Source organism: Neomonachus schauinslandi, chromosome 11 (assembly GCF_002201575.2).
Source record: "Neomonachus schauinslandi chromosome 11, ASM220157v2, whole genome shotgun sequence".
In the NCBI taxonomy this organism is placed as follows: Eukaryota; Metazoa; Chordata; class Mammalia; order Carnivora; family Phocidae; genus Neomonachus; species Neomonachus schauinslandi.
The window spans coordinates 96,287,244-96,315,172 of record NC_058413.1 but is presented as its reverse complement, the minus strand read 5'-3'; the positions used below and the strand labels follow the sequence as shown (position 1 = coordinate 96,315,172).

General features: G+C 42.4%; 1 protein-coding gene across 1 annotated transcript; it reads left to right on the top strand.

The window, feature by feature from the left end:
* Positions 1-594: 594 nt before the first annotated feature.
* ARCN1 (archain 1) lies at positions 595-27,702 on the top strand. Its single transcript, XM_021696394.2, has 10 exons — positions 595-733; positions 9,149-9,412; positions 10,153-10,332; positions 10,461-10,666; positions 11,520-11,684; positions 16,377-16,542; positions 19,638-19,785; positions 20,111-20,219; positions 23,072-23,276; positions 25,968-27,702. Exons 1-10 carry the CDS (start codon positions 731-733, stop codon positions 26,055-26,057), a joined length of 1,536 nt encoding a protein of 511 aa, XP_021552069.1. The 5' UTR covers positions 595-730; the 3' UTR covers positions 26,058-27,702.
* The last annotated feature ends 227 nt before the right edge of the window (positions 27,703-27,929 follow it).

Sequence of the window (27,929 nt, the reverse complement as noted above, 5' to 3'; positions counted from 1 at the left end):
TCAAGAGTCACATGCTCTACAGACTCAGCCAGCCAGGCACTCCTATTTTGCCCATTTTTCAAATTAACTTTCTTTTTTAAAAAAGATTTTACTTATTTATTTGAGAGAGAGAGAGAGAGAGAGAGAGAAAACAAGCAGGGGAAGGGCAGAGGGAGAGAGACAAGCAGACATCCTGCTCAGCGGGGAGTTCCACACTGGGCTCTCATTATGGCCTGAGCCGGAGTCAGACGCTTAACCGACTGAGCCACCCAGTCACCCTAAAATTACCTTATCTTTTTATTGTTGAGTTCTAAGAGTTCTTTATATATTCTGGATACTAGTCCTTCATGCACATCAGTTAGTTTGTATATTAAATGATATAGTGGCTGTGAGAGCTTTATAAACTGTAAGAGATGTCCCTAATTGAACGAAGATGCTGACCATCAGTGAAAAGGCAGAAACATGAGGTTCCACCGCTGTAGAGCGAGCCCCCGGACCTCCTTGGCAAAAAAACCTGCCCAGCAGCCGGGTACCAGCACATTCCCCACCCCACGGCGCCCCGCCTTCCGCCCTTTGACCCGCGCCATTTCCGGTTGGAGACGTGGCTCGAGACCGCCATCTTGCCAAGAGGCAAAGCGGTAGCGGCTCCTGACAGGGGGGCAGCAGGTCCAGAGCGACCGGTGCTCCCCTTCCCCTGACCCCAGCCCCAGTGGAACGGGAAGCGCGGGTGAATCCCCCCACCGTCCTCACCATGGTAAGATCCGAGCCGGGCCGAATTCCCAGGGTCCGGCTTCGGTCGGCCGCTCTGCCTGCCGGACGGCCTGGTGCTGGGGCCGAGGAGTCCCGCCCCGAGGGCCCGGAGCCGGGCGCTTTCCTCGGGGCTCGGCGAGCAGTGTGGCCTTCCTCGTCCTGTGCCCGACCTCCCGGGAGATCCGAGGGACCTGCCTGCAGTCCCTCTCCCGTTGCGCCCACACCCCTTCCCCCCCCACCCAGCTGGGCACCCTCCTCTGCTGGGCCCGGGGTGTTTGCCGTTCGAGAACCTCGTAGTGGTGTGGCTCGGACCCTCGCGCTGTAGACCTCGCACCTCGGCGCTAGCGTCCGGCGGGTTTCGTGGGCGCTGGTCTCGGCCGGTTGGGCTTCTGTTGGGGGGCTCCCTTTCTCAGGGAATCAGCTCTCCTCTCATCCCCGGTGTTTGGGAGGCCCGTGATACTCCAAATCCATTAGTGTTTAGGACTTCTTTTGTTTATTCGGAAGGGGGATATAAAGGAAAGTTCGAACGGAGGCATAGAACAGGAAGGAGTAACTTCTAACACTAATTTGTAGGACCCAGGTGTCCCTGAAACCTTCCACTACTACAGAATTTGGGTGTGTCCATTTGTCAGTTATGAGTATATGCGGTGTATGGAGCATTGGGAAAAGGTGAGCGAGCAATAGCACAGACTTTCTGTTTTCAAGGAACTTGAAACTTGTTCGGGTGAAGTCAGAGGTGTTGGTGGCATATTGTAATCAGAAGTCTCACAAGAGGAGGAGGAGTAAGAAGGGGTTATACCCCGGGACCTGTTACTTGCCTTCACTTGCAGAATCTTTGTGTTCTCATCTGTGGTAGAGATGGAGAAAATTAATGTGTGTGAGGATGGGACGGACAAAACACAATGCTGACTCCACTAAATCTTGCTTTGATTATCACTACAATTTGTGGATATTTATGAACTAGGAGAAATTCTTTGGTTTCAAAAGAGCTAGTTATTTTTTATGCCTTTCAATCTTTTGAAGGATTTTTTTTTATTCTCTAGTTAATAGATTAATAATTGATTTAAAGCATCTTCTTACATACTTGAGATGACAGTATAATTTGGTGCCAATCATAATAAGTTCTGCTGACAACCTTTTCAGATGAGAACTTGGATGGTGGTGGGGTGGGATTCATGCTTGGTCTTTCAGCCACTGAAAGATTTTTGTTTTCAGCTTCAGGCAAATAAATTGCATCCAGACTGTTTGACTCACAAAACTTTACTGTTGGACATAAACTTTCCAAAAACTCCTTTGTTTATTTCCACTAGGAGGCTCAGTATTTGGATAGTGATTTTTTAACTCCTTTCCTGTTTACATCCTGATTGTATTTGTGGTGCATTTTGGAGCATATTATAATTTTAATAGCAAAATTAAAGCCTTGTATTAATATAAATCAAATACAATCTTTACAAAAATCTTGTTTGTTGAAAAGTTCTTGAAACTTAATATTTTTAATTCATTGGTAACTGAGAGATGATAAAGCCCTAGGTGTTGAGTAATAAGCATAAAATATGTTTTGCATGTCATTTGGACATGTATGCATATACATGCAGTTGTGTCATATATAAATATGCATTTTTAAGTAATTTTTTATTTAAAAAATTTTTTTAAAGATTTTATTTTATTTATTTGACAGAGAGAAAGACAGCGAGAGAGGGAACACAAGCAGGGGGAGTGGGAGAGGGAGAAGTGGGCTTCCCGCCGAGCAGGGAGCCCGATGCGGGGCTCGATCCCAGGACCCCGGGATCACGACCTGAGCCGAAGGCAGACACTCAACGACTGAGCCACCCAGGTGCCCTTGTATGAAAACTTCTAAAAGTTGGGGCGTCTGGCTAGCTTGGTCGGTAGAGCATGCGACTCTTAATATATCAGGGTGGTGAATTCAAGCCCCACATTGGGCCTGGAACCTACCTAAAAAATAAATAAAACTTCTGAAAGTTGATTTTCCCTCAACATTTTATTATAAATTTTTCAAACATCTAGAAAAGTTGAAACAGCTTCACAGTGAACACCCATATGACCAGTAGCTAGATTCGATAACATTTCACTATAGTTGTTTTATCACTCATTTAACCAGAGAGCCAGCCCTCTCTTCATCTTTTTATAAATGCATTTCAGAGTAAATTGCACATATCAGTATATAAATGGTGTGTGTGTGTGTGTGGTTTTTTTTTTTCCCCTTTATTTCACATTTTTAAAGTTGACACACAATGTTAACATTAGTTTCAGGTGGGGACGCCGAGGTAGTGCGGTTGGTTAAGTGTCCAACCCTTGGTTTCTGCTTGGGTCATGATCTCGGTGTCCTGAGATTGAGCCCTGAGTCAGGCTCTGTGCTCAGTGTGGAGTCTCTTTAGGATCCTCTCTCCTTCTCCCTCTGCTGCTCCCCACTGCATGTGCTCTCTCTCTCTCTCTCAAATAAATAAATCTTTAAAAAAACAAAACAGGGGCGCCTGGGTGGCTCAGTCTTTTAAGCGTCTGCCTTTGGCTCAGGTCATGATCCAAGGGTCCTGGGATCAAGCCCCGCATCGGGCTCGCTGCTCCGTGGGAAGCCTGCTTCTCCCTCTCCCACTCCCCCTGCTTGTGTTCCTTCTCTCGCTGTGTCTCTCTCTGTCAAATAAATAAATAAAATCTTTTAATTAAAACAGGGCATCTTTTTATCTTTTTTCTAGTTTTCTGCAAATTAATGAAAACATGTTCTTATTTTCTTTCTTTTTATTTTTTTATTTTATTTTATTTTTTTTTTAAAGATTTTATTTATTTATTTGAGACAGAGAGAATGAGATACAGAGAGCACGAGAGGGAGGAGGGTCAGAGGGAGAAGCAGACTCCCTGCCGAGCAGGGAGCCCGATGCGGGACTCGATCCCGGGACTCCAGGATCATGACCTGAGCCAAAGGCAGTCGCTTAACCAACTGAGCCACCCAGGCGCCCCTTTCTTTTTATTTTTTAAAGGTTGTATTTTTAAGCAATCTCTACGCACAGCGTGGGGCTCAAACCCACAACCCTGAGATCAAGAGTCCCACATTCCACTGACTGAGCCAGCCAGGTGCCCCATGTTCTTATTTTCTTAACATTTGTTAGGTATTATAATCAGTTCTCTGTCTTAATACATTTATTTTTATTTTTTTATTTTTTAAAGATTTTATTTATTTATTTGACAGAGAGAGACACAGCGAGAGAGGGAACACAAGCAGGGGGAATGGGAGAGGGGGAAGCAGGCTTCCCTCCGAGCAGGGAGCCCGATGCGGGGCTCGATCCCAGGACTCTGGGATCATGACCTGAGCCGAAGGCAGACGCTTAACGACTGACCCACCCAGGTGCCCCAGAAACCTAATTCTTTAGGTTTCTTTACTCCAAGAACTTTCTGATTAATGTAGTTAAATCTGGGTAGAAGAGTTATTTAATCCAAACACAAATGATGATATACTCAAATGGTTGTAAGTATTATTGAAAGAAAAGTTGTTTGACAAAGCTCAACTTAGGGGATTTTTTTTTTTTTTTATAGTTGGAAAAATTAACTTACCTTTTAGTGTATACTGTATTTTAATAATTTTTAAACATTGGCAAACACTAATGTGAAGGGAAGTTTTATTATTTTAAGGCATTTAAGAAAATGAATATTAATTTAGAATAGGTTAAATTTATCTTGTTTAGAGGTGACTGTATGTTCCAGAGGTGACATGAATAACATAGTGAATAGAAACCTGTGTCAGCTTCGTGAACCCTCTGATTGTGGTGTCTTGGGAATTTATTGCCATACTTAAAGTGGGGCACTTTGGTCCTACTTTGGGAGCCTTATTTTGCTTGTACTTGTATAATGGAATGACTCAGAGAGAGTCTCAGAGTTTTCCTGCTTAGATCTTGCTATTTTACCCCACTGTTTCTTCATCTTTACAACTCAAATCCCCCAGTTAATCAAAGCATAATTTTTTTTATGGGAGGGGCAGAGGGAGAGGGAGAAGCAGACTCCCCACTGAGCAGGGAACCTGACATGGGGCTCGATCCCAAGACCCTGAGATCATTACCTGAGCCAAAGACAGACACTCAACCAACTGAGCCACTCACGCACCCCGGTACTGTGATCAAGAGTCACAAGCTCGGGCGCCTGGGTGGCTCAGTTGGTTAGGCGACTGCCTTCGGCTCAGGTCGTGATCCTGGAGTCCCGGGATCGAGTCCCGCATCGGGCTCCCTGCTCGGCAGGGAGTCTGCTTCTCCCTCTGACCCTCCTCCCTCTCACTCTCTCTGTCTCAAATAAATAAATAAAATCTTTAAAAAAAAAAAAAAAAAAAGAGTCACAAGCTCTACGGACTGACCCAGCCAGGCGCCCCTGCCCTCCTTTTTATTTTTAATTGAGATATAATTCACCTACCATAAAATTCAGCCTTTTAAATTACATGATTCAGTAGATGTTTTAGTACATTCACAGAGTTGTACAACCATCACCACTATCTAAGCTTAGAACATTTTCATAACCACAAAGAGAAACCCCGTACTCATTAGCAGTCCCTCCTCATTTCCCTTTCCCAGCCTCTGGCAACCACTAATCTGCTTTCTTCTCTGGATTTTCCTATTCTGGATATTTCATATAAATGGAATCACATAAGATGTGGCCTTTTGTGTCTAGTATCTTTCACTTGGCACAATATTTTCAAAGTTCATCCATGTTCTTCACTTATTTTTATGACTGGGTACTATTCCATTATATGGGTAGACCACACTTTGTTTATCCATTCATCAGTCTGTGGACTTTTGGGTTTTCACTTTTTAGCTTATTTTCATTATTATGAATAATGCTGCTATGAATAAGTTTTCATGCAGTACAGCTATTTTCTCAGGGATAATTTTGGGGCAAAAATCTTACCTTCTTTGGACATAGTGTCATGTAAGCCTTCATTGACCAGTACAGAGACTTAGCTGCTTGTCATGCGTAAGCTGAAACAGTGATGACATTTTTATTTAAAAACATTTCTTTTTGCCAGAAATATATAGATGGTTGAAACATGAACCTCCTATGATAAAAATAAATGTGAAATTGAATTTCTTTTTTAAAGATTTTTTTTATTTATTTTTTTGACAGAGAGAGACGTAGCGAGAGCAGGAACACACGCAGGGAGAGTGGGAGAGGGAGAAGCAGGCTTCCCGCGGAGCAGGGAGCCCGATGTGGGACTTGATCCCAGGACCCTGGGATCATGACCTGAGCCGAAGGCAGACGCCCAACGACTGAGCCACCCAGGCGCCCTGAAATTGAATTTCTTGAGTACATTTGGTTTTAGCCTTCTGAACAAATAACTCGGCCTGGTAATAATTTTAGGTCAATTTTTTCTCCTTAGTGATTAAAATATTACCATTATTTGTGTACCAGAAATTACCCTTCCCCTATTTGAAGAAATCTTTATTTCATATTATTAATTTAAAGTTAAAGACAGGGAATTGCCACGATGTACACTTTAAATAGCTTACAATTTGATGTGTCATTTATATCTTAATAAAACCAAATTAAAAAATAAAAATCTGTAGCCAAAATAAAAATAAATAAAGTTAAAGACATGGAATGGAGGATTTCTTTTGGGAAATATATGTCATAACCATTTTGCATTTTTATTCTTTTTCTGGTATCCTTTACTATCCTCAGTATATCGTCTTACCTCATACGTAGGTGATGGCAAAAACCTCCCAAGTAGTTAGTAATGGCAAAACTACATTTCTTGACTACAAGACTATTTTAAATATATATAAATATGTGGGGGGAAGTGACTGGTTTTGGACTGTTTTTTTTTTTTTTTTAAGATTTTATTTATTTATTTGACAGCGAGAGAGGAAACACAGGCAGGGGGAGTGGGAGAGGCAGAAGCAGGCTTCCCACAGAGCAGGGAGCCTGATGCGGGGCTTGATCCTGGGATCCTGAGGTCATGACCTGAGCCGAAGGCACGACTGAGCCACCCAGGCGCCCCTTTTTTAAAGATTTTATTTATTTATTTGACAGAGCACAAGCAGGGGGGGAGCGGCAGACTCCCTTCTGAGCAGGGAGCTTGACGTGGAGCTCGATCCCAGGAATCTGGGATCATGACCTGAGCAGAAGGCAGATGCTTAACTGACTGAGCCACCCAGGCGCCTCTGATTTAGGACATTTTTTAAAAAACTTTTTCCCTGCTTCTAGTTTTTTTTCCTCCCTGCTTTTAGTTTTATTTGCGTTTACTTTTTTTTTTTTTAAAGATTTTATTTATTTATTTGACAGAGAGAGACACAGCGAGAGAGGGAACACAAGCAAGGGGAGTGTGAGAGGCAGAAGCAGGCTTCCCACGGAGCAGCGAGCCCGATGCAGGGCTCGATCCCAGGACCCTGAGATCATGACCTGAGCCAAAGGCAGACGCTTAACGACTGAGCCACCCAGCCGCCCCTATTTGCATTTATTTTATGCAGAATTTACTTCTAGGCCATAAGTCTTTGTTTCTTCAGGGATATCTTTTTCTTCTGTGCAACCTCCTCTTACGGTTTAGGAACAGTGTCCTCTTCTTCAGTAAGGATCATCTCAGTGGGGCAGAGAGCTCATGTCTGGGTAAATCCAACCATGAGCTCTGTTACGTTCTTGCTGCGTCTTGGGGGCTTTGATCAACTGGATGTGCTCAGTGACCAGAGAATCTATGTCTAAATCCTTAAGTTCAGCATTACTCTCTGCATTTTTAAGCATTTGCAGTAAAAATTCAGCACTCTTTGGGCCACCAACCTTGTGTCCAGCCTCACTGTTTAGATTGGGCACACCTACCAACTCCACCATTACAGTAACAGGATGGCACACATTGCTTCTGTAAAGTGACATCCTTCAGATACTTGGTGGCTTTCAGGTATACATACCCTTGATGGCCTGGAAGGTTTCACATGTGTTCTTAAAGTGAACACAAGGATTTGAACCTCTTGATTTGCATGATTTTGTAGGGTTGTCTGGGTCAAGTGAATAGTGAACCATTTTCAGAGATCACCTCAGGTTGCTTATGGGAACAGCTAAAAACTTTTTAATTCTATGCAGCATAAAAGTAACTTTGAGGTAATTAAATTTCAGTGTAGAGTTGATAGTAGTAAAAAATAAAAATCCATTTGATAGAGGGAAATTATTTGTATAAGATATAGATCGCTTTTCCAATATAAATGGTTTTTACCTAACTGCTTGGAAATAAACATGATGGTAATTATCTCCCAAATACCTCATTACCTATTCTCGATGGATAAGGACATTGTGTTCTCCTATAATTATTATAGAACTGTTTTGATGTACTTAGACTATAAGAATATTTAAATTGACTAACTTGTTTTTCCTTCAAATTGCTTACCTGTAGAGGACAGGTGTCTGTAAAGCTGAGAAGCCTGACCAGTGGGATGTTGATATTTCAGAGGTGGTATCATAGCATTGAGGCTTCCAAAATGTTATTTGTATTTGTGAATTCTTGGGCTCCTGCACTGCAGAGAAGATTAACACTGTACTTAATTTTCTTACTCCCCTGCTAATGGCATTGAGGTCTCTTGTTCTTCCTTTGGTGCTTGTAAGATTTTATTTCTTTATTTGAGAGAGAGAGAGCGCGCACAGGCAGGGGGAGGGGGAGAGGGAGAGGCTGGTCAAGCAGGGAGCCCAGTGTGGGGCTGGATCCCAGGACCCTGGCATCATGACCTCAGCCAGCTGCAGACACTTAACTGACCGAGCCACCCAGGCGCCCCGGGTACTTGGTTTTGTTTAATGAATGCCAGACTATGAAAAAAGGCTGTTGGTCTTGATCATTGACCAGTGTCAAACCTGTGTGAAACATTGAGTCATTTAGTTTTTCATTTTATAGATTGTTTACATATGTAGAGGTAGGATAGCGTGGGATGGGGTTATTAATCAAAGAACAAAAGATACAGATTAGATTAGTTCCGTGTTCTAGGAAAAAAGAAAGGAAAGGTTAGCGGCTTATGTATAAACCTTTAATCTGCCTGGTCAGACCTCTCTTTTCACTGTGGAGATTTCTGTTCTTAGAAAAAGTTTGAACTATTTTTTATGGGTCTGCCAAAGCAGAAAGCAACCCATTTCTGAGTCATAGGAAATCTATTAACAAATGTATTTGTAGACTTGGCAAAAGTTTTGCTTTTTTTTTTTTTTTTAAACTAAGTTTTTCTTAAGGTAGGTTATTGAAAAATAGGACTGATAGTTCCATTTTGCTCCAGCGTAGCTTTATTTTATGAATTATGTACTGGAATTAAAAGAGCAATGAAGTAGAGTTTGAAAATCAGCATTCTAATAGTCGTATCACTAAGTAACTGAGTGTGTCATTCTGTGGAAGATCTGAGGACGCTAAGAAAACAGATGTGAAGAAATAATTAGTACTTACTTAGACGTATGTTCCTGGCAGGTGCTGTTGGCAGCAGCCGTCTGCACGAAAGCAGGAAAGGCTATTGTTTCTCGACAGTTTGTGGAGATGACCCGAACTCGGATTGAGGGCTTGTTAGCAGCTTTTCCAAAGCTCATGAACACTGGAAAACAACATACGTTTGTTGAAACAGAGAGTGTAAGATATGTCTACCAGCCTATGGAGAAACTGTACATGGTGCTGATCACTACCAAAAACAGTAACATCTTAGAAGATCTGGAGACCCTAAGGCTTTTCTCAAGAGTGGTAAGAGTCCTTTTGTAATTGTGGGTCATAGTTTTCTGCTTTAAATTTTCACTGTGAAACTATTTTTTCCCCAAAGCAGCTGATGCTTATCAGTTTGCATGCTGCATGCCCCCACCCCAGCAGTTTATTGTTACAGTTCCTTATTCATTCAGCTGACACTGTGTGCCCTCCTAGACTATAAGTATCCCAAAAGAGAATGTGCAAACTGACCTTTCGTTTTCTTAAGCAGTTGCTTCGGTCTGTTTTTGTGGTTCTGACACTTGTTTGCCCATATTTTTATTTATTTTTATTTTTTTTAAAGATTTTATTTATTTATTTGAGACAGAGAGAATGAGAGAGACAGAGAGCACATGAGAGGGGGGAGGGCCAGAGGGAGAAGCAGGCTCCCTGCCGAGCAGGGAGCCCGATGCGGGACTCGATCCCGGGACTCCAGGATCATGACCTGAGCCGAAGGCAGTCGCTTAACCAACTGAGCCACCCAGGCGCCCTTGCCCATATTTTTAGATAATATTCATTAGGTAAGGCTTATTGATATAGATAATACACACACTCTCTCTCTCTTTATGCCAAAGTCTTGCTTAAAAGAAAGAGGAGGGGAGCTAACAAAGGGATTCAAAGGTTTTGCTGAAATTTGTGTATTTTATTTTATTTGAAATTTGTGTATTTTAAAGGATAAGACTTGGGAAACATAAATGCTGATAACTTTTAAATCTTTCTTTTCCATTGCTGCCCACGATTAGATCCCTGAGTATTGCCGAGCCTTAGAGGAAAATGAGATATCAGAGCACTGTTTTGATTTAATTTTTGCTTTTGATGAAATTGTTGCCCTGGGATACCGGGAGAATGTTAACCTGGCACAGATCAGAACGTTCACGGAAATGGATTCTCATGAGGAAAAGGTGTTCAGAGCAGTTAGAGAGGTAAATAAAGAGAGTCTTTTTTGGGACTTTTTGTTTGTGTGTCTTTCTTTTAGGCTTTACTGTTTTCCTGTTCTCATTTGCTAGTATAGACTGTACTCAAAGCCACATCCACTGATGTCTCTTTGTAGACTCAAGAACGGGAAGCCAAGGCTGAGATGCGGCGTAAAGCGAAGGAATTACAACAGGCCCGAAGAGATGCAGAGAGACAGGGCAAAAAAGCACCAGGATTTGGAGGATTTGGAAGCTCTGCAGTATCTGGAGGCAGCACAGCTGCCATGATCACAGAGACCATCATTGAAACTGATAAACCAAAAGTGGCACCTGCACCAGCCAGGTAAATTCAGTGTATCACCAGCAACCCTAGAATGGCCGGTGAAGGCTGGATGTGTGTATTTTGGAGTGATAGCTGATTTCTGGGCAAGTGGAAAATAATGAGTGACTTGATGAAGTAAGATGTAATATTAAATTTGGCTACATAATAAAGGTATGAAGGAGAAATCTGAATGTGGTGGGGGATTTTTTGTGTAAAAGAGGTTTCTTTTATAAATGATACCACGAGAGTTGCTTTATTTTGGGAGAAGAGGGGATATTTAACTGTTTATGGAACATGGATTTTTTTAATCTTGGTATGAATGGATTTCTGGGAGAATCTGTGAACTACCTAAAAGTATATGCAAGAGTTTGTTTATGCACAGGTATATTTATCAGGTTGGAAATTACAAAGTTTTCATCTGATCATGCATGCTTATATAAATGTACCTTTGGTGTTTAGGTCCTTGAAGCTTATGTATTTTTTTAAAATTTTATTTATTTATTAGAAGGAGAGAGCGAGAAAGAGAGAACGAGCGGCAGGGAGGGGGAGAGGGAAAAGCAGACTTCCCACTGAGCAGGGAGCCCGATGCGGGACTCGATCCCAGGCCCCTGAGCTGAAGGCAGACGCTTAACTGAGCCACTCAGGCACCTGAAGTTTACATATTAATAGTGACTCAGCTGTCAGTTTGGGCAGGGAATAGTCTGGTGCTCCCCTAAACCCTAGGATGCTTGGGTTTTTCCCCTTGAGTTCTTCACATTCTTCTTAAAGAACAGTTTCAGGGAAAGCTTGAATGCTATGAGGTTATTAATTAATGTTTTCTGGGATCATGACCTGATGTTTTTCTTATTTCATTATTTCTTATTCTTCCACTTAGGCCTTCAGGTCCCAGCAAGGCTTTGAAACTTGGAGCCAAAGGGAAGGAAGTAGATAATTTTGTGGACAAATTGAAATCTGAAGGTGAAACTATCATGTCCTCTAATATGAGCAAGCGTACTTCTGAAGCTACCAAAGTGCATGCTCCACCCATTAATATGGAGAGGTAACCAGTAACTTTTTCAGTAAGAACAGATCACATAATGTGTAGAAATGTTTATTTTAGTGCATTACAAATTTTTTGTGTATCTCTTAATTTTTCCAGATTTAAAAGACTTAGAGTATATCCCAGATTTTAACATGGGGTCTTTTTTTTTCCCCCCGTTTCCCATGATTGGGGGCTCTCAGCTATTTCTTTCCTTTTCTTTTTTTTTTTAAGATTTTATTTTCTTTTATTTACTTATTTATTTTATTAAAAAAATTTTTTTTTTAAAGATTTTATTTATTTATTTGAGAGAGAGAATGAGATAGAGCGAGCATGAGAGGGGGGAGGGTCAGAGGGAGAAGCAGACTCCCTGCTGAGCAGGGAGCCCGATGCGGGACTCAATCCCAGGACTCCAGGATCATGACCTGAGCCGAAGGCAGTCGCTTAACCAGCTGAGCCACCCAGGCGCCCTTTATTTTATTTTTTAAGATTTTATTTATTTATTTGACAGAGAGACACAGCGAGAGAGGGAACACAAGCAGGGGGAGTGGGAGAGGGAGAAGCAGGCTTCCCGCCGAGCAGGGAGCCCGATGCGGGGCTCAATCCCAGGCTCCTGGGATCCTGACCTGAGCTGAAGGCAGACACTTAATGACAGCCACCCAGGCGCCCCTAAGATTTTATTTATTTGACAGACAGAGAGAGAACACAAGCAGGGGAAGCGGGAAAGGGAGAAGCAGGCTTCCCGCTGAGCAGGGAGCCCGACATAGGGCTGAATCCCAGGACCCTGGGATCACGACCTGAGCCGAAGACAGACGCTTAACGACTGAGCCACCCAGGCGCCCCAGCTATTTATTTTTTATGGAGTTTAGAACTTACCTTTTATTAACTCTGTGCTGGCTACGTTTTTGTTTTTGTTTTCGTTTTTAGAGCGTGTGCGTGGAGGGGTACAAAGGGAGAGGGAATTTTTTTTTTAAGATTTTATGAGCGAGAGAGTGCATGTGCACAAGCGTGGGGAAGGGCGGAGGGAGAAGGAGAGACTCTCAAGCAGACTCCCCGCTTAGTGCAGAGCCCCACATGGGGTCGTGTGGGGCTCAGTCTCACGACCTTGAGATCATGACCTGAGCTGAAATCAAGAGTCGGACACTTAGCCAACTGAGCCACCCAGGCACCCCAGTGTGCTGGCTGAATTTAAAAGTAACTTGTCTTGGGCGCCTGGGTGGCTCAGTTGGTTAAGCGACTGCCTTCGGCTCAGGTCATGATCCTGGAGTCCCGGGATCGAGTCCCACGTCGGGCTCCCTGCTCAGCAGGGAGTCTGCCTCTCTCTCTGACCCTCCCCCCTCTCATGCTCTCTATCTCATTCTCTCTCTCATATAAATAAATAAAATCTTAAAAAAAAAAAAAGTAACTTGTCTTGGGGTGCCTGGCTGGCTCAGTTGGTGGAGCATGCGACTCTTGATCTTGGGATTGTGAGTTCGAGCCCCATGTTGGGTGTAGAGATTATTTAAATAAATAAAACTTTATTTAAATAAAAAAATAATAAAAACTTAAAAAAAAATAAAAGTAACTTGTCTTTGTGCCTAGTGTGTGCCTGGTCCCTTAAAGTGGATTTGAATTAGAGGGCTAGAGCAGTGGTGGCCTCTGCACTGTATTTTGGCAAGTTTTCTTTTTAAGTAAACTTTAAGGGGAACCAGTCTTTAATACAAAATTTATAAGTATCTTTCACAGCAAATTAACGTATTATCTTTTGCGTTTTCAGTACTTGAACCCAGTATAGAATTTTTTTTTTTTTAATTTATTTATTTTGACAGAGAGAGACACAGCGAGAGAGAGGGGACACAGGCAGGGGGAGTGGGAGAGGGAGAAGCAGGCTCCCCGCCAAGCAGGGAGCCCAATGCGGGGCTCAATCCCAGGACCCTGGGATCAGGACCTGAGCCGAAGGCAGATGCTTAACAACTGAGCCACCCAGGTGCCCCCAATTTTTTTTTTTTAAAGATTTTATTTATCTGTCAGAGCACAAGCAGGGGAGCAGCAGGTGGAGGAAGAAGCAGGATCCCTGCTGAAGAAGGAGCCCAATGCGGGATTTGATCCTAGGACCCTGGGATCATGACCTGAGCCAAAGGCAGATGCTTAACCGACTGAGCCACCCAGGCATCCTGAGTATAGAATATTTTGATTTGTCTCTTCCATCAGGACTGGTTCGTAACATTTTTAGTTACCAAGTTCACATATGCATGACTCAGATTTCTTGTCTTGAAGCCCAGACTTCTACTGTTGCTGATGGTTTTGGGGTCAAGTGAAAGGTGAGTCTGAGAGGATACTTGTATCAGGTGTGCATAAGAGTATTTTGTATGTCCTGTTCTGTATGAGATGAACAGGATTACGTTGAGAGAAATCTCTGAAATCACTGAAGCTCCCGTGCTGTTCTTAGTGGTTGCTTTGAGTGAGACAGAGGCTTGACACTGTTTTAAAAAGATGTTGGAAACCATCATGTATTAGAGAGGGCTTGAGACTCTTTACAAGCAGGGGGAGTGGAAGAGGGAGAAGCACGCTTCCCGCAGAGCAGGGAGCCCGATGTGGGGCTTGATCCCAGCACCCTGGGATCATGACCTGAGCCAAAGGCAGACGCTTAACGACTGAGCCACCCAGGCGCTCCGAAATATTTCTTGAACATGGAGCAAACTCTTGTGAAAGTAAATGAGACCCTGTGTGAGCGGGGGAGGGGGCAGAGGCAGAGAGGGAGAATCCTAAGCAGACTCCCTGCTCAGTGTGGAGCCCAGTGTGGGGCTCGATCTCATGACCCAAGTCGAAACCAAGAGTTGGAGGCTGAACTGACTGAGCCACCCAGGTGCCCCGACCCTGCATTATTTTAAGATACACTCCTTTGTGGTCTTGTGTATCATACGCCTTTGTTTCTGGGAAGACTTACATGTTGTAACAAAGTAGGATGCCAGAATAATCTTTTTAGTGTGTGCAGTTCACCCAGTTAAAAATAGTTTTAGTAAAAAAATATGGATAGATTGTACTTAGTAATTGACCAGAACAGTAGCACTTTTTATTTTACTTATTTTTATTAGGTTATACATTTATATAGTTCAAAATTTAAAAGGTTCAAAAAGTATTACAGGGGCCCCTGGGTGGCTCAGTCTGTTAAGTGTCCAACTCTTGATTTCAGCTCAGGTTGTGATCTCTAGGTCGTGAGATTGAGCCCAGTGTTGGGCTCGTGCTCAGCGTGGAGTCTGCTTGTCCTCCCTCTGCTCCTCACCCTCCCTACTTAATTAATTTAATTAAATCTAAGAGGGAACAAAAGTATTACAATAAAAAGTCTTTCTCCCACCAGGCAAGTTTCTCTTTTTGGAGGCAACTACTATTAACTAGTTTTCTAGTTCTTCTATTCTGAGAAGTATAGTCTATATGTAGGTGAATAAAAACATATATATCTTTTTCTTTTTTCCTTATACACAAGTGGTAGCATACTAGACACATTTTCCAATTACTTTTTTCACTTATTTTGGAGATGAGAGTATCCTTATTTGAAGCTATAAAGACATGAAGCCAAATGTAATACTTTATCCTAGACTGGGTCTCGTACTTTATTTTTTTTTCTTTTAAAGATTTTATCCATTTATTTATTTCATAGAAAGAGACACTGAACATGCGTGAGTGAGGGGAGAAGCAGAGGGAGGGAGAGAGAGAATCCCAAGCAGACTGTGCACTGAGCACGGAGCCCAGTGCAGGTCTTGATTCCAGGACCCTGAGATCATGACCTAAGCCGAAATCAGGAGTCGGACACTTGACCAACTGAGCCGCCCAGGCACCCTGGGATCTTGTACTGCTTTAAAACACATTACTAGGTCAACTGACAGAATTGGCATATGGGTGGTAGAGTAGAGAAAGTGTCAGTTTACGAAGTTAATAACAGTACTGTGGTTAAGTAAGAGACTATCCCTATTTTCACAAGATGTACTCTGAAGTGTTTAGGGGTAAAGGGCCATGATGTGTATAATCTGCCTGTAAGCAGATCAGGAAAAAAAAAACCCAGTAATAGTTCTAGAGAGTATGCAAATGATAAAACAAATGGTGGGATAAAATGTTAACAGCATCTTAAAAAAGTATTGGGGCGCCTGGGTGGCTCAGTTGTTGGGCATCTGCCTTCGGCTCGAGTCTTGGTCCCAGGGTCCTGGGATCGAGCCCCGCATCGGGCTCCCTGCTCTGCGGGAAGCCTGCTTCTCCCTCTCCCACTCCCCCGCTTGTGTCCCCTCTCTCGCTGTGTCTCTCTCTATCAAATAAATAAATAAAATCTTTAAAAGAAAAAATAAAAAAATAAAAAGGTATAAATGTATTCCTGGTATAATTTTAAATTTTTAATTTTTGAAATTATTTTCAAATGAAAAGCATTTTCAGTTGTTACCTCTTTTTTCACAACTGCTTAGTATTCATTTTTGTGGCTATACCTTTATGTATTTAAGCAGTTCCCTATTGATGGACATTTATTTCCAAACTTGTATTGTAGACAGTTCTTCAATGAATAACTATTACATTGTTTGCACAGGTGGGAACTTGTCTGTGGGATAAAAGGGTATAATGCTTTAAATTCTGTACATACAGCAACAGCACCTTAAAATACGTTGCTGATGGCTAATCACCATTAAACCCAGGAGAAAGGGAATTCTGGTTTCTACCTTTATGAACAAATTTATTACTTTTTCTCTACAGCGTGCACATGAAGATTGAGGAAAAGATCACACTGACTTGTGGACGGGATGGAGGATTGCAGAATATGGAATTGCATGGCATGATCATGCTTAGGATCTCAGATGATAAATTTGGCCGAATTCGTCTTCATGTGGAAAATGAAGATAAGAAAGGCGTGCAGCTACAGGTGTGTAGAGGCTTTGGGTAAGGAAGTATTAAGACTTTGGTTTATCTGGGGTGCCTGGGTGGCTCAGTCTGTTAAGAGCCTGCCTTCAGCTCAGGTCATGATCTCAGAGTCCTGGGATCGAGCCCCGTGTCAGGTTCCCTGCTCAACTGGGAGTCTGCTTCCCCTTCTCCCCCTGCCCTTCCCCCCTGCTTGTGCACTCACGCATGCCCTCTCTCTCTCTTGCTCTCGTGCTCGCTCGCTCTCAACTAAAACCTTTAAAAAAACCCGACTTCGATTTGTCTGCACTAGCAGTCTTTCTCAACTGGAGTTTCTCATGTGAACCACAGAACATAGAAAATGAATTTATAGGGGCACCTGGGTGGCTCAGTCATTAAGTGTCTGCCTTCGGCTCAGGTCATGATTCTAGGTCCTGGGATCGAGCCCCACATCGGGCTCCCTGCTTAATGGGAAGCCTGCTTCTCCCTCTCCCACTCCCTCTGCTTGTGTTCCTTCTCTTGCTGTGTCTCTTTCTGTCAAATAAATAAATAAAAATCTTAAAAAAAAAAAAAGAAAATGAATTTATAGAACTAGTGCCATTCTAGATGCCTAGGAAAGAAGTTAATTTATTACATATAGTGGAGACCTTGAGACAGTAAATATCTTACCAGGGGGGTTGAGAGCAACTGACAGCAGCTGTATTATAATAGACTTTTAATAGTGGAATTGAATGAAAGGTCATTTTGAAATCAAATTAATGACTTCATACTCATTAACAAAGGTACAGATAGATGCTTATTTGTTTCTGTTATGCAAAGAGTAAATAATTCAGGATATTGTTTGAAATACAGTTTTTAAAAATGGCAAAGTTTTTTAAAAGATTTATTTAGTGAGAGAGCGAGTGTGCACGAGAGCAGGGGGAGGGGCAGAGACAGAGGGAGAGAAGCAGGCACCCCACTGAGTGCAAAGCCCGCGGTGGGTCTCAATCCCAGAACCCTGAGATCATGACCTGAGCTGATGTCAGAAGCTTAACCAACTGAGCCACCCAGGCGCCCCTGAAGGGCAATATCTAGTGGTATTTTTTAAAATTTAATAAAAATCCTTATAAAATAAATATGTATGTTCCTCCTACCTGGATATGTATGAAACTTCTTTGTATTATTACAGTTGTTTTGTCACTTTATTTAAATGGTTGATATTGTATTTCTTGTTACAAGAACAAAGCATTTTCAGGGAAGAATGTTTTTTTGTCTGTTTTCCCCCCATAATCAGCACAAAGTTGTCTTTTGGAAGTAGTGCTTACTTATAGTTTTGACAACAGCTTTGCTGGCTCTTTTTTTTTTTTTAAAGATTTTATTTATTTATTTGACAGAGGGAGATATAGCGAGAGAGGGAACACAAGCAGAGGGAGTGGGAGAGGGAGATGCAGGCCTCCCGCTGAGCAGGGAGCCCGATGTGGGGCTCTATCCCAGGACCCTGGGATCATGACTTGAGCTGAAGGCAGATGCTTAACAACTGAGCCACCCAGGTGCCCCTATGTAGGCTATATAAATTTTTAAAAAAGTATATGTAGGCTACTGTCCAGGAGTTATTTCTTTTCCCTTTTCTCTCTCTCTCTCTCTCGCTCTCTCTTTTTTAAGATTTTATTTATTTGTGTGTGAGAGTGAGAACGAGTGGGATGAGGGGCAGAGGGAGAAGCAGACTCCCCACTGAGCAGGGACCCCATCGCTGGGCTTGATCCCAGGGTCCTGGGATCGAGTCCCACATCGGGTTCCCTGCTCCTTGGGAGCCTGCTTCTCCCTCTGCCTCTCTCTGTCTCTCATGAATAAATAAATAAAATCTTTAAAAATAAATAAATAAAAGATTAGTCTATCTTAGCTGGCTGAGTTTGAATAACTTTAGTGCTCTGGGCAAAATTGCAACTAAACTTTCCACAGAGCTTTTCTCTCTTCTGCCTTCTGACTGTAAGGCCAGGACTGCTATATGACCCAGGCATCTGATCAGTAGTCTCCTACTTGGCTTGCTTGGCCCTCCCATGATGTTGCTTCCTGTCAAGTATTTTTAGAAAGGACTTGGTTAAAGGTCTTCAGCTTTTTCAATTACAAAATTATTAACTTGTTCAATTACAAACAAAATGCCTTAGAGTTGAAGTTACTTTTTAAAGATTTTATTTATTTATTTATTAAAGATTTTATTTATTTGAGATACAGAGTGAGAGAGAGGGCACGAGTCAGGGGGCAGAGGGAGAGGGAGAAGCAGGCTCCCCACTGAGCAGGGAGCCTGATGTGGGGCTTGATCCCAGGACCCTGGGATCATGACCTGAGCCGAAGGCAGACATTTAACCAACTGAGCCACCCAGATGCCCCTAAAAGATTTATTTATTTATTTTGGAGAGAGAGAGCACGCACATGCTCAAGTGCAGGGCATGGGGGGTGGTGGTGAGGGACAGAGGGAGGGAAAAAAATCTCAAGCAGACTCCCTGTTGAACACAGAGCCAGATGCGGGGCCTGATCCCATGACCCCAAGATCATGACCAGAGCCGAAATCCCAAGAGTCAGCCACTCAACGAACTGAGCCACTCTGGTGTCCCCAGTTCCTATTTTTAAAATGTCTTAAAGTCTTTAAAGAAGGGACATCTTTTTTTTTTTTTTAAAGATTTTGTTTATTTGACAGAGAGCTAGCACAAGTAGGCAGAGAGGCAGGCAGAGGGAGAGGGAGAAGCAGGCTCTCTGCTGAGCAGGGAATCTGATGTGGGGCTCGATCCCAGGACCCTGGGATCATGACCTGAGCCAAAGGCAGACGCTTAACCACCTGAGCCACCTAGGCGCCCTGGGACATCTTTCTTCAGATCAAAAGGAATTGGCATTCTTTTAGGTACTCTATTTTATTTTTTTATTTTTTTAAGGATTTTATTTTTAAGTAATTTCTATACCCCACATGGACCTTGAACTCAAGACCCTGAGATCAACAGTTGCGTGCTCTACTGCCGACAGAGCCATCCAGGCACCCCGTGGTACTCTATTTTAGATGTTTAGATTATGGACCATGTAAGACCAGAGGGATTTTATTTCCTATCTTATGCCTGAACCTCAGAAGTTTTCTTTTACTTGCCATTTCAGACCCATCCAAATGTGGATAAAAAACTTTTCACTGCAGAATCTCTAATTGGCTTGAAGAATCCAGAGAAGTCATTTCCAGTCAACAGTGACGTAGGGGTGCTAAAGTGGAGGCTACAAACCACAGAAGAATCTTTTATTCCACTGACAAGTAAGTGCTTCTGGCCAGTCCCACTAAGCTAGTCTGCACTGAGAACTAGAAAGAGCCCTGGCTTGTACATGCTTATCTTCATTGCCGTAGCAAAATTCTTTTTGACAAAATGACTTTCTTTCAAAATGGGCTTAGTACTGCATTTTGTGTATTTTAATCACGAGCTTTCGTTTTTTAGTAGCTTTAATTTTGAAACTGTTATTTATAATAGTTTATATTAGGGTGTCTAAGGCCTGCAGCTAGCTATCCGTTTTGATTTGCCATCTTAACTTTTCTCCACTCTTTATCTAATATTTGAGTATTCCTGCTTTGCTTTTTTTCTCAGTTAATTGCTGGCCCTCAGAGAGTGGAAATGGCTGTGATGTCAACATAGAATATGAGCTACAAGAAGATAATTTAGAACTGAATGATGTGATTATCACCATCCCGCTTCCGTAAGTGGTGTCCCCACATAATCATTTTTTTCGGTACTGGGCTTATAGAAATAGTCTTTTGGAACTTGTTTTGGAGGCAGCACTTAGTTGGCCATCCATTCTGAGATATCTGCTTCTTAAAAAGGCCAGTTGTAAAAGAAACCAGTTATAAAAGTCCACAATACTATATGCTCATATGACATTGGGAAAACATAATACTCTTGGAACAGAAATCAGGAGGTAGAGAGGAAGACAGTTGACTGCAACAGGGCACAAGAGAACTTTTGAGGACAGTGGAAATGTTCTATGACTTGACTGTGATGGTGTTTACAAGATTACATACATTTGTCAAAGTGTGTTGAGCTGTTCACGCTAAAAGGAGTGGATTTTACTGTTTTTAAAACCAACTCAAAGCCAGTTGTAGTTCTAGAGCTGTTTGCAGATGTTGGGCCTGTGTTTGTTCTTGTAGTAATGAAGACTTCCAGAAGGAGGAGCCACTTTTCAGTCCAAAGTCTTGGTTTTGTTTTGCAACTCAGAAATTGAATCTGTCAGACTGAATTTTTTCTCTTTCACTTGGCTCTCGAAACTTTCAGCTAAAGATGAGAGTATGTTTTCAAGGGAACTGTTGATTCTTGCCGGAGAACATATTTACATTAGTTTTCGTAAATTTTCTAAAAGTTTTATTGAGTATAACTGACATACAATAAACTACAGATATTTAAGTTGTACAGTTTGTTAAGTTTTGACACGTATATACCTGTGAAACTGTCACCACAATTAACATAATGAAAATGTCCAGGGCGCCTGGGTGGCTCAGTTGGTTAAGCGACTGCCTTTGGCTCAGGTCATGATCCTGGAGTCCCTGGATCGAGTCCCGCATCGGGCTCCCTGCTTGGCAGGGAGTCTCCTTCTCCCTCTGACCCCCCCCCCCCATGTACTCGCTCTCTCTCATTCTCTCTGTCTCAAATAAATAAATAAAATCTTTAAAAAAAAAAAAAAGAAAATGTCCAACACCCCCAGAAGGTTAGTTCCAGTAAATTTTTATTTTTATTATTTTTTTTTAGTTCCAATAAGTTTTTAATGTGTGCTTAGAAGCCCCTCTTTCTAGGATCATCTGGAAATACTCTTTCCCTTAAGTTTATCTCACTAGCACTTCCAGTGAGTGTGCTCTATTACTATATCACCAATGAATCCAGCTCCTCTCCTCTACCTCTCAGTACCTGCCCCCCCATGATGAAGTACAGGGTATAATTATGAACACCCAGTAAGTGGTGTATCTTATTGTATGTATCTTAGTGTATCTTTACTGTTATATTGCTTAGTTATTATTGCAGAGAAAATGATATTAATTTAACTTGTAGTTTTGTTTCTTTTTTGATAATTCAGACGTTTACATGGCCAGGTCTGGTTTTTCGTCATTCTTATTTTCCATTTTAAAAAATATGCTTTAGGGGCACCTGGGTGGCTCAGTCGTTATGTGTCTACCTTCAGCTCAGGTCATGATCCCAGAGTCCTGGGATCGAGCCCCACATTGGGCTCCCTGCTTGGTGGGAAGCCTGCTTCTCCCTCTCCCACTCCCCCTGCTTGTGTTCCTGCTCTTGCTATCTCTCTCTCTCTGTCAAGTAAATAAAATCTTTTAAAATATATATATATATATGCTTTATTATCAGTCTCTCCTTTATTGGGGTAGCTGTCTTAATTCTTCACAGCTTGGTTATTCTTTCAGAACAATAGATGGCTGCCTTGAACCATTGTAGGACTTGGGCGTTGGTGACAGGTGTGGGCTTTGTTTTGTCAAGATTTATTTTACTAGGCTATTTTTAGGATGCCACAATTTTTAGGCCTCTCCATCTACCCTATAATTGTGGTTATGGTGGTTTCCTGTGTCTTAGTTCACTTTTGCAGTAGTCTCCAGAAGAGACCCTTCCTTACACAACATTTTACCCTCTTGTCTTGAACTGATCAAATTTGAGAGATCAGAATTGGAAGAAGAGCAGAGAGAAGAAACATATATACCACTGGGACCATAGAATTGATAGGGAAGAGCTGATCATGTTGTATCACCGTTAAATTCTTCTCTTTGTCTTCCTTATTTACTCTGCCCCTAATACAAGCACTGAATGGCACTGGTGAATGAAAAGATGGTAAATTTGCAATGTGTAGGAGTGGGTGACATTGCCTGTCAGCCATGTTTGGGGGTGCAAAGTACATCCTAACTAGCCCTGGTTCTCTGGCAGATTAAGGACAGCTAAGTATCTCTTTCTTCCATCATGTTCACATTCTGGGCAGGGGTGATTGTGGTTTTACTTATCATATGAAAGTCCACTTACTGGATTATAAATCAGACCCACCGGCGTCGAGTACAGGTTTTGAAACAAAATCTTTTGAAGACATCTTCTCAAAGGCCCAAATTCATCTCCGTTCTAAATAACCAGATAGTGATGTATAAGGTTTTGCACCACTACTATCAACTCTTTTCGCCCCATTGTCACCTATAAGGGGAGCTGCAGTATGTTAAAATTCCTTCTTGACAAGGCAACAAACCCTTGGTGCAGAATTTTTGGAAATATATCCCACTTTTGTCAGTCTTGGTCCCCTGGTAGGTCCAGATTTAATCCACAAGCTGGAGCAGCCCATGGATATCTCTGCCAGTTATCTGTGGTTGCATGTATCTATATATATGAAGGCAGTGAGTGAGACCCTTGTCCAAGGTGCTAGGACTTTGTTTGAACCTTGAAGTTATTAGGGGAGCTCTAGGACCATAAAAAAGTGGGCAGAATCTGAGGAGCATAATCAAATTCAGGGCTGGTTTTCCTTGGCAGAGTTCTTCTAGCTCTGGACCACTAAGGTGACACAGGTGTTTCTCGTGACAGATCTGGTGTGGGCGCACCGGTGATTGGGGAGATTGATGGCGAGTATCGACACGACAGCCGACGAAGTACTTTGGAGTGGTGCCTGCCAGTGATTGATGCCAAAAATAAGAGCGGCAGCCTCGAGTTCAGCATTGCTGGGCAACCCAATGACTTCTTCCCTGTTCAAGTCTCCTTCATCTCCAAAAGAAACTACTGTAACATACAGGTATCCCCCCCCTTTTTTTTATATATTTTATTTATTTATTTGACAGAGACACAGCGAGAGTGGGAACACAAGCAGGGGGAGTGGGAGAGGGAGAAGCAGGCTTCTGCTGAGCAGGAGCCCAGTGTGGGGCTCGATCCCAGGACCCCGGGATCATGACGTGAGCCGAAGGCAGACGCTTAACGACTGAGCCACTCAGGTGCCTGAGGTATCCCCTTTTAATTGAGATCACATATGGGGAAAGTGGTAAGATGGATGCCAGATAAACAGCATGGTATCAAAACTCAGAAAAGCTGGGGTGCCGCCTGACTGGCTCAGTCTGTAGAGCATGTGACTCTTGATCCTCAGGGTCATGTGTTTAAGTCCTATGTTGGGCCTAGAGCTTACTTTAAAAAAAAATCAGAAAAATTGGTGTTCCCTGAGGATTCCATTCTTGACTCTATTGTATGATCTTGGTCAAATTCCTCTCCTGTTTTAACTCAGTTTTCCTCTCTAGATTGGGCAAGGTAAAGAAATTGAATACATATAAAAGTATTTATGGATTGTGGGGCACCTGGGTGGCTCAGTTGTTAAGCGTCTGCCTTCGGCTCAGGTAATGATCTCAGGGTCCTGGGATCGAGCCCCGCATGGGGCTCTCTGCTCAGCGGGAAGCCTGGTTCTCTCTCCCACTCCCCCTGCTTGTGTTCCCTCTCTCACTGTGTCTCTCTCTGTCAAATAAATAAAATCTTTAAAAAAAAAAAAAAGTATTTATGGATTGTGCAAGATTTGTTATTTCTTAGTTGCCTATTTTTTTAATAAGATCATACATTTTATTTTTTTTAAGATTTTTTTTTTAAGATTTATTTATTTATTTATTTGAGAGAGAGAATGAGAGAGAGAGCACATGAGAGGGGGGAGGGTCAGAGGGAGAAGCAGACTCCCTGCTGAGCAGGGAGCCCGATGCGGGACTCGATCCAGGGACTCCAGGATCATGACCTGAGCCGAAGGCAGTCGCTTAACCAACTGAGCCACCCAGGCGCCCCTTTTTAAGATTTTTTAATTATTTGACAGAGAGAGGGAACACAAGCAGGGGGCGTGGGAGAGGGAGAAGCAGGCCTCCTGCGGAGCAGGGAGCCCGATGCAGGGTTCGATCCCAGGACCCTGGGGTCATGACCTGAGCCGAAGGCAGACGCTTAACTACTGAGCCACCCAGGCGCCCCTCATACATTTTAAAAGCCATTTACCAAAACAGCCAACCTATGGTTTTATAATGCCTTTTATTTTTTAATTTTTGAAATTTTTAAGTTTTTGTTTGTGTTTTGTTTTGTAATGCCTTTTATATGTCACTTGGTTTGAACCCAAGAACGGAAAGAAAGTTTTTTTTTTATTTTTATTTATTTATTTTTATATTTTAAAGATTATTTATTTGAGAGAGGGAGAGAAAGAACATGAGTGGGGGTGAGGGGCAGAGAGAGAGGGAGAAGCAGACTCCCTACTGAGCAGGGAGCCTGATCTGTGCCTTGATCCCAGGACCCTGAGATCGAGCCCTGAATCAGGCTCCATGATCAGCACAAAGTCTGCTTATCCCTTTTGCTCTGCTCTTCCCCCCACTCATGTGCGCTCACGCTCGCTCTTGCTCTCTCTCCCTCTCTCAAATAAATAAATAAATAAATAAAATCTTTTTTAAAACCCCACAATATTTGGATTATTTACGTTACAGCTTCCCTTCATTAATACAGATAATCATGAGCCGATTCTTTTGCAGACCTGGTCCTTTAGATAAGCAAAGTAATGAGTATTTGTGAACTGTTTCTTTAGATCATTATTTTTAACTCATTGTTCGTCTTGTTTTTGAAGTTGCATTACAAGGACCCAATTTATGTTATAAATTTTCCCCTCGGACTTGTTGATTTGCTTGTTTTTGTGGCACTGTCTTATCTTCCCACATGGTCTGTCTCTCCTATAAGTGCTTGGGAGGTTACAGTTTTCCTTCCTCTGTTGGATAATTCCAAAAAGCACTTCTCTCTCCACTCTCAGTTATTGGCATAAGGCCATCAATATTGGGAGTACAGGCTTGAAACCAAGACATGGGATAGTAGTGGGTACAATTTCCTGTTTGGTACAATTCGAAGAGTAGGAGGACTCTCTGAAAACCTCATTAGAAAATACAATCAGTGGTTCAAACATTGTGTGAATGCCATTATAGACATTAATGTTGCAGGTAGTTCATTAAACTAGACATTTATAATTAAAAAGAAAAAACAAGATCTCAAAGAAGGACCCAGCCATATCTAGAAAATAAGTGTGATAGAGCAGCTTAGTGAGACTTGGAGAGCAAATCAGGCAAATTAAGTTGAAGAGTCAGAATATTGCATTTTGGGTCAAAATATTAATTGATCAGCCTGATAAAATGTGAACTTCATAGGTTTCATGGGGCAGACCTGGGTAGTGGCCACTCATTCTAGATCTTTTACTTGATACCACTGTACGTCTCATGCCAACAGTTGTCTTTTCTGTCTAGAAAGCAAGTTAATCATGTTGGTGGAGAAGAGTGATGCTGTAAGGCACAATTGTGAATTGAACTTTTTTAGTGTTTTTGAGTTATTTTTAGTACTGCTTTAAGGGAATTTGATCTGTTCTGTCCTGAGAATTTAGCCAGCACCTTGGAGACTCGCTCTCCTCCTGCTTTACCTCACTCTTTGTTTGTTTCCCTAGGTTACCAAAGTGACCCAGGTAGATGGAAACAGCCCTGTAAGGTTTTCCACAGAGACCACTTTCCTGGTGGATAAGTATGAAATCCTGTAGTACCAAGAAGAGGGAACCGGAAAGGAAATATTTCAAATTAATAAAGAAGAAGCCAACAGTGGCTGAAGAGTTTTTTCCAAATCCACAAGCCACTGGAGACCCTTTTTTTCTGGTACAATGCACGATTCTCTGCGCGCAAGGACCCTCAACTCACCCTCAGTGTTCAAGTGTCACAGAGACATTCTTTGGCAAAGAAAGACACAAACATAAAGGGAAAGGCTGCTGATTTCTTTGGCAGATTTTACTGGCCAGCACAGGAAAGCACGTTCTCCAGAGAATGCTCCCCAGTTAAACAGCTTCTCTGCCTTTGCCTCATTGTTGCTCCTTTGTTTTAATCCCTAAGTATGGTTACATTTCATACTTCATTTTTAAAAAGTTTTCTTTGCAAATTTTAATCTTTCATACTCCCTTCCTTTACCTTCAGTTTTTCTCTCTATATACCTTCAGTCAAGCACTGGGATCATCCATATGTAGGGGCACTCCTGGGAACTGGTTGATCTAAATCTAATCCAACCTCGATCTTTGGACTATACAGGTGAACTGCTTAAGGGGTATGAGGTCTAGAAGAAAACAGATAAGGATGTACTTTGTCTTTTTCCTATGTCCACTTGTCCCTCCATTCCCTTGCACGTTGTTTTCCTTCAGTTGTGTTCCTCCAGTTTAGAACAGTACTGTGAATCCCTCTTGTGCCAGTAGTAAAGACCACTGAGAAGCAGCTTTCTGATGGCACAGCCCCCACTTGCAAGATGCCTGAGAGGCGAATGGTTATGTGCAGCGAGGGCTTTCATATCCACAGGTAATCCTGTCTGCTGCTGGTGCTACCCAGGCTTCTGGTTCTCTACACTTTGGGTACGTCAGCTAAAACATAAAAGCCCACTCACGTGTCCTTGAATTCACCACCTCCTCCTTCCTGGCTCTTCTCTGTGTTCTCAGTCCTTTCTTGTCTTTCCTGTCTCCGAAGTCCTTCCTTTTCGTCCCTTGAGCCCTTCTTGTTGAGTCCTCATGCCCCCTCTCATCCATTTACTTGTGCAATGGAGAAGGCTACATCAGCCAGCCCAGCGTTGGCTTTCTAACTCAGTATTGCACTTGGTAGGGTTGCTGGGGCTGCTGCTAGGCCACAGCCCCAGGCGGGGCGGAGAGGCAGATGACAAGGTGACCTGCTGCACTTCCAGCTGGGCTGGAGAGGACCACTCCCACTTGGGACGACATCAGGCCTCCCCTGCAAAGAGTGTACTGTCCTCGAAGCAAAGCAGTCACACACAGATGGCCGTGGATGGAATTGTTTGCCAAAGAAATTTCTGGCCTTTCCCTTTCCCTTAACTGCATCAGGGAAGAATCCTTATCTCTGGCTTGGTTTCCACATGAGGTTTTTTTGAGGAAGGGGACTGGGACAAGAAATCTGTCATGTAGTTAAGTAGGCAAGAAATCTTATTAATCCAGTTTTGTTTGAAAGTTGCTTGTCCATATGATTTTTTTAAAGTTGTTTAGTTTCACAACCTTTTTTTTTTTTTCTGAAATTACTTTTGGGGTAATATTTAAAATGAGCGACATTTTGTAACCCTGTAAAATACATAGGGAATATAACATTCCAGTGTACACAAAGAAGGAAAATTCTTTAATCAAATAAAGAGTATTATAAAATGAATGTTTATTAGACTCTTGGCTCTCTCATACTTTGGTGTCTCCTTGCTGATTCGAGATGATGTAACGGGATCTAAGTTTAAAAATTAATGATATGTTTTTTTTAAGAGCAAAGAATCTCTATCCGAGAGTATTCATTGCCTTCCCCCACATTACAGGGATCGTGCCTCCGTGGGTATTCTCCATCTGAGCGCACACATATGTATACGTACACGTGTACTCCAGTCCGTG